Genomic DNA, 7,535 nt, shown 5'->3' with positions numbered 1-7,535 from the left:
CGTCGTATCTATGAAAATGAAGCATCCTTAAAACGTATTACCTGACAAAGGAAAAAAAACAATAAAAAACAAACGGCAAACGACAACATTTAAAAATGACAACGCAAAAATAACAGTAAGTCTAAGAACGACAATACTTTCAAAACAACTAAATCTACGGGAAACGACAACTAATATGAATGCAATAGTTTGGAAAAATATGACGTTTACAGAAACGACACCTAATATGAATGCAATAGTTTGGAAAAATACGACGTTTACAGAAATGACATCAAATAATAACCTTTCATCTATCGTTTCAGAGACGACATAACTTTAACATCGAAAAAATCTTGAAAATACAAAGCCCCACAAACGGCGGCCCTATTTGGAGAGATGGAGGGAGGAGGAAGGGTGGAGGGAGAAAACAATTCTCTTATTTGGTTATTTGGTTGGATTCTCTTATTTGGTTATTTGGTTGGATGGATGAGAGGAAGGAGAGGAGGGATAAAGGGGGAGAGTCTCTCCTAGACCCATTAATTTAGATCATTTTATTGATAAAATAATTCAACTAATCCATCTAATTTTAAAATTAAAAGTCTATTTTACCCTTAAAAAATTTATTACCAAATAAATAATATGAAAAATATAGTAATTAGACAAACAACTATCATCCTCTTTTCAACTCTCCCTATTCATAGTAAGAATTAGGGGCGTAAATCGACCAGGTATGGTAGGGTTGAGCCAAAAAATTGAGCCTACCCGACCAGTGCAGGTTGAAAAAATTTTAGACCGTGACACTCTCTTAAGTCTACAAACCCGCAACCTTTCGGGGGACCTCAGGTAGGATCGGGTTACTCGGGTTGGTGATCTCAAGGACCGCATGATCAGTTTTTAGTCAATTAATCTGTGCTTGTTACAGAAGAAATCATTATCAAACAGAACATGTCTTTCCTTCAAGAGGGGGTCTAAATGCAAGGTGAACAATTAAAACACTCACTTTGAAATCAAATACTTCCAATATAAATAAAGAATGTCAAAATTCAACAACTATGGCATACAAGTATTTTTTACACAAATCGTGAATCCAAAACATAAATAAGTTAACAGTTTAAATGCATAAAGTCCATAAACTTATGAAAGTAAGAATTTGAAGTGTTGGACATTGTTTTACCTACTTTGAACATGTTCAGCCGGGTAGGGTTACCTCGGGTTCATGTAACCCCACCCCGTGCCCCTACCCGCGCAGTGCGGGTTAAGCATAATTAAACCCGAAAATTAAATAAAAAATTAGAAACCCGTAATTTTTTAGTAGGATCAGCTCAGTTCGGCCGGGTTCGGGGTGATTTCTTACGGGCCCTAGTAAGAATTACTACAATTCTTTTTATTTTTCTTACTCTCCAACCCTCCAACTCAACTCCAAACGATAACTAATGAACCTCGGGTTCATGTAACCCCACCCCGTGCCCCTACCCGCGCAGTGCGGGTTAAGCATAATTAAACCCGAAAATTAAATAAAAAATTAAAAACCCGTAATTTTTGAGTAGGATCAGCTCGGTTCGGCCGGGTTCGGGGTGATTTCTTACGGCCCTAGTAAGAATTACTACAATTCTTTTTATTTTTCTTACTCTCCAACCCTCCAACTCAACTCCAAACGACAACTAATGAAAGAAGCGACAAGTCATTCCACAAACGACAATACTTTCAGAGAAACGGCATAAAACAACAGCATAGTATACAAAATTACAAAACAACGACTTTGATTATAAAAAAAGGGGAAAGTGTTCAAATAAATGGCTTTCTCAAATAAAACCAATCAGTTCAAGCCACACCTAAGATAATAAAAATCGGAAATTGAAATTTGAAATAACGAATTTTTAAGAAAAAACCCAAAAAAAAAATCAGATTCAATCCCGATACTTAAAATAACTAATGTCCGGCATCATATTGAAATTCAAAAGTTCTAGAGGCTAAGATTTTGGTGATAAACCAATATTCAACAGAAAAGGAATAAAAATAAATAAATAATAAATGAAAGAAGAGGCAAAAGATCAGCATCAGAGTCATGGAAGTATGAGGCGCAACATCGCTTGCCTTGAGAAATTGCAAGCTTCTCATACCAAAAATAATCCTCGTCATTTGCAACGACGCTTCCAATGTCCCCTTTCGCAAAATAGTTTTTTTTTTTTTTTTTTTTTGATAAACCTCCCAAACAAAAATATATCAGGAATATATTCAGACATAGAGAGAAAAAAAAAAAACATAAACAAGTATAGAAGAGAGAGAAATTATGATAGTATATTGGACTCTGAAGGATGATAGATTTGGGAGGATTTTTGAAAAAAACCTAAGCTTTGGGATCGAAGTTTCAGAAACCAGGATTACCTAGGGTTGAGCTTTGACTTGGGTTAAATATTGTGATAAGGTTCCTTTGATATCGTGATACACGGTTAAGATTTTTTTCTGATGAAGGATTACGCTCTCACAAAAGAAAGTGTAAATCACGAACCAATCACTGGTGATCAACCTCTGATGTGGCGAGCACCAAGACGAATAGTCGTCTAGTTATAATGGACTTGCCGTGTGGCGGTTAGGGGATCTTTTTGGAAAATCAAGCAATTTTGAGGCACCTTTTTTTTGGTTTTTTTTTTAAATGACTTTTTTGAAGGCACTTTTTGGCAGTTCCAGCTTTTTGCATAGAATTTTTGACACAATTGCCCCCAACTTGTTTTGATTTCACAAATTGTTTTTTTAAGGACCGTTTAATTTAGGAGTTGTTCGGAGAGCTAATTTTTGAGTGAAAAATTTTAAAAAAAGTAACTTGAGTTATAATTTTATTCGAATTCATGTTTTTTTAAGTTTGAACTCGAGTTTAGAATTAAAATTTGAGTTCAAGTTTTCCCTTCAACTTGAGTTTAGAAACTCGAACTCAAGTTAATGAACATTATTTTTTCTATTCTTAAAAATGCTATAACTTTTTCGTTTTAATTCTGATTGAGATGATTTTTTTCTATGCGCTGACAACGAAAAGAAGAATAAAACTAGACCCATATACCTTATTAAAATTTTTCATCAGCATTGAGTTTTTATTAAAATACTATCTAAAAATAAATTCAAGTTTTGACTTACTCAAACACAAACTCAAAAAAGATTCTTATCTCAAACCATAACTCAAATGTACACAACCAAACACAAACTCAAGTTACAACTTCAACTCAAGTTATAACTCAAACTCAACTCAAAATTTACACTCAAGTTACCTAACTTAAAAACATCAAAAGAACAAGCCCTTAATAATTTGAGTTTTTAATTCAAGTTGAAATATGATTTTATATGAGAGTTTTTTACTGAAGTAAAAAAATTAAATGTAACTATTTTTGAGAGGTTTTTACTGTAACAAAACTTGAATCGGTGAAATAAACGGGGCCTAAACTTTTAATTTTGACAAGTTATTTTTTGAATTTGTAAATTTGTTGCAATGTGTCCCATTTAATTAAATCTACATAAAATTTTTTATTAGATTTAAGGGATTAAAAGTTGAAATATTGATAGATTTGTATTAAATTTGAATTAGAGTGTTGAAATTTTTTACCGAACGTGTTATTTTGATACTAATTTAACACAATCGTCGTCAAAATGGAGTATATTGCTACACGTTTATAAGTTGAAAGGGTAACTTGTCAAAATTAAAAATTTAGAGAACAATTTGTTAAACTACAACAAATTTAGGGGGCAAATGTGCTAAAAACCCTTTTGTTTATATAACAAGGGAAGTTTTACATTTTGAACACCCTCCGTTTTGAGGTTATTATAAGCTTTTATCTTACATATTAGTTTGTTTTGAGGTTATTATAAGCTTTTATCTTACATATTAGTTTATTGCACTTTGAGAAATGTTAGCGACGCCTTTTCTGTCACTCTATTTGTCACTTTCTACATTCATTATTTGACACATAGAGTCTACTAATAAATATATTATTATTTAAATAAAAAATAAAATAATGAAGTTCACATGTCAAATAGTTAATGCAAAAAGTAATAAAAAGAGTGACAGAAAAAGTTTCGCTAGCATTTCTCTTGCACTTTTATACATTTATATTGTTAATGTATGCTCAATCTATATTCTTTCTTATTCAGCTATTCACTGTGACCTATAACTTCAGAGGATACCCATAACTAGAATCATCAATTCAATTTGGTAAGACCATCTCCGAGCAAACTCTCTAAATTTTAGCTAAATTCTAATAAAAATAATTAGAAAGTTATTTTAGCTAGCAACTTTTTGATGAGTCACTCTAATCATATTTTCTATTTTGACTAAATATAAATTATTTTAATATTTAGTGATTTAAAATATAAATAATTTTATTCAATTTATAAAAGAATATTTATGAAAGAATAAAATAATACAAAAAATGAAATGGCTAGCCACTTTATGATAGTTATATTTAGCGTGAAAGATATTCTCTAAAATAGTTAATGATTTAGATAATAGTTAGAGTGGAGAAAAGCTATAAAAAAAAATTAAATTATTAATCATTTTAACTAAAACAGTATGGTTATAGTTGCTTTAATAGGAAGAGAAGTAAAACAATATCAATAAAAACATATTCTCAAAATTCACAAATCAAAATAGACAGTTGATTAAGAGCGGAATAAATTAAACATAAATTTAAAATACAAAGGAATAAAAACATAACCATTCAAAATACATATCGTAATTTTTAAATGACCTCAAATGTCTATCGCTATATGAAATTTATTCACTCAAAGAGAGCGCACAAAGCCGACAAAAAGCCATTTCAAGGAAGCAGGTCTGCAAAGAGCCAACAAAGGCAGCCAATGCACAAAGAGAAGGAAACAAATGACCAAAACCAAGTAAAACTTTTATTAAAAAAAAATTCATACTAGTACGTTTTCGTTAACAATTTTAACCAGGTTTCAAAAATGAAATTTGAATTTATTCAAGGCAATTTTCCAAATCACCCTTAATGAATCCAATCTAAAAATGATATCCGGGCCATTTGATTGTCATATCAGTGTTCTATTACTTTGTTAGCATTATAAAATACAAATTGATAATAAACGAAGTGGGTGTCTCAAATAAATTTACATTATTATAAAGCCGCAAATTTAGGCGGGCCGATTTGAGGCCTAGAACTGTTGGCTTAATCCCCATCTCAGTCCGGCCCGATTCTAACCCTCAATTTATGGGGGTTTCTCCAAAAGATACTCGATAAAAACACTATGGGCTTTCTATTAAATTTCGATATTCTAAAACAGGATTTCATACAACTAAATAAAATACATTTGATTGCGCCTTTTGCGGCATTTAAAAGTAAAAATAAAATATGGAAACAAAATCAGCCATAGGATTGCAGCCAAAAAAAAGTGGCCATCTTCAACAGGGATTACGTAGCTTATTGGCGGCAACAGAAGTCTTATCCCTGCAGATCTGACGCCTTCTCCGTCTTGCCTCACTAGCCATTGCCCTACTCCGATTCTTGTCAGCCATGGCCAAATCAAACGGCTGAGAAAAGTCCATCCCAAAAGGCTCCTCTGGTGAGACGTTAAGATCAGGAAGACCAAGTGGGCTCACAATATTGTTACTATTATTATTCCTACTGAATCCACTGCTGGGAATATGGCTTGCCGAGAACTGGAGATTCTCGCTTATTCCCGTTGCTTGAACCGTCCGATCCATGATTAGCGGTGGATGATGAAACTCAGGGAAAGGCGTTGATGCGTTGGGTTGACCCAGTTCCATCTCATGATTTACGCTTTGACCAATTTTTGAAAGCCGTATTTCCTTTTTAAGCCCTCTAGTTATTAGCTGCGAAAAGGGGTAACCAAATTAGAACAGCAAAATTTTCCAGCAAAAAACAAGCAAAACAAAAAAAAATGAAAAAGAAAAAGAAAGAGCTAATATCAAATCAGAGATTCAGAGCCCACACTCAACTCTGTAACGAGTTTGTTCTGTAAATTGATACGCATTTTACTAATTTAAATTTAAATGAGCCCACACTCAACTCTGTAACGAGTTTGTTCTGTAAATTGATACGCATCTTACTAATTTAAATTTAAAATTTAAATTTTATTACAATAAAAAATTTTAAAAAATAATTACAATTAATTTTTTTATTATAATAAAAAATACTTACATAAAATTATATTACGGTTCGAATTAAAAATTCGAAGTCAGAAAACTACGGAAAATTAAGAGGGTGAGTACCTCCTCCTTCCTCGCCTTTAACTCTGAATTAAAAGCTTTTAGCTTGTCAAAATAACGGCTTACATTCTCGACTTCCTGTTTAGGTTGCACAGAGCCAAAAAGATTAATTAATTGAAGAAATAAAGTAATTTTGCTATTGATGAAGATGTAACATTAAAAACCCAAAAAAGGGTGAAGATAATGTGTAGATGTTATATACAGGACAAACCAAAAAACTGACCTTTTTCAACATATCTTTGCGCTCGGTTAACTCTTTTATGAGCTCTAACCAGTCCGCTCTCTTCAATAATAACGACCAGAACATCAAAGTGAGAATCAGAGCTCGTAATCCCAAAAAGTGGGTAAAGAAAACCTAATTGTGAAAAGTTCAAGGAAAACAAAATAGAACACTGCACACCTTTAGCAATTTCCGTTTGGAGGGCTTACGCTTCTCGTCCGATTCACTCGGTGAGAAGGAAAGCGGTGTCGCGGGGCTTGAGGCCTTGTTCTTGCCCGTACAGCGCTCGTCCACGGGATCCTCCGGCGGCGAGGACGACGGCTCTGGCGGCGGAGGAACGGTGGCCGGAGAAGCCTGGTTGTTGCTGTAGGTTGTAGATCTCCTCTTCTTGGATCCCCATTCGACACGAAAAAGAGGGAAGAACTCCGTTGCGGTAAATAGTTTACGAAGCTCGAGCAAGATTCCGGCGACTTCAAACTCGTCGTCGGCGAACTCCGTGGTTAGCTCGTGGCTGTTTTTGCACTTCTCCGCCATTCTTTTTTCTTGCTTTGTTCTTCGCGTCTCTTTGTTGCCCTAGAAACCATGTACAGAGAAGTAGGAGACGAGAAGCATTACAGAACGCAGGGAGAGGAAGATAAAAAATAAAGAGAGAGGAGGACTAGAGAGAGAAACATAATAAGAGGATTGGGTGAGAGGAAGGAATAGTTTGCTTGGAGACGGGTCTTTTTATTTATTTATTTATTTTTATAAGACAAACAACGATGGCGAGGTTGTGGCAACTGACACGTGTCAATCGGATAGAGATTGAGGTACTCTAGGGTTTAATATGGCCTTTTTCTGGCCGTACGGATTTTAAATAGGTGCGAGTGAGTTGAGAGCGTGATTGTGTAGGTGCAAGTGTGCTGTGTGCGATAGGGTCCACCGTGCACATCCCGTAGAATAGCATACCTGAGAGGCAGTTGACACAGAGACTTGAATACTACAATACATCACTCGTAGAAAATCTAAACATAAATTTTTCACATAAAAACCGTCGAGATAATTAATTAATTTCAAATATGTTATACAGCCTAATTACCACAAGCGCTTGGTCGTATTGGGCGGTGT

General features: G+C 34.1%; 1 protein-coding gene across 1 annotated transcript; it reads right to left on the bottom strand.

The window, feature by feature from the left end:
- Positions 1–5,051: 5,051 nt before the first annotated feature.
- LOC21399128 lies at positions 5,052–7,115 on the bottom strand. Its single transcript, XM_010106155.2, has 4 exons — positions 6,609–7,115; positions 6,432–6,491; positions 6,212–6,286; positions 5,052–5,812 (listed from the first exon to the last, which is right to left on the bottom strand). The coding sequence occupies exons 1-4, from the start codon at positions 6,960–6,962 to the stop codon at positions 5,381–5,383; spliced, it is 921 nt and encodes a 306-aa protein (XP_010104457.1). The 5' UTR covers positions 6,963–7,115; the 3' UTR covers positions 5,052–5,380.
- Between the last annotated feature and the right edge of the window lie 420 nt (positions 7,116–7,535).

The sequence above is a fragment of the Morus notabilis genome, unplaced genomic scaffold, assembly GCF_000414095.1.
Source record: "Morus notabilis unplaced genomic scaffold, ASM41409v2 Scaffold550, whole genome shotgun sequence".
Lineage (NCBI taxonomy): Eukaryota > Viridiplantae > Streptophyta > Magnoliopsida > Rosales > Moraceae > Morus > Morus notabilis.
This window is presented reverse-complemented; position numbering and strand designations above follow the sequence as displayed.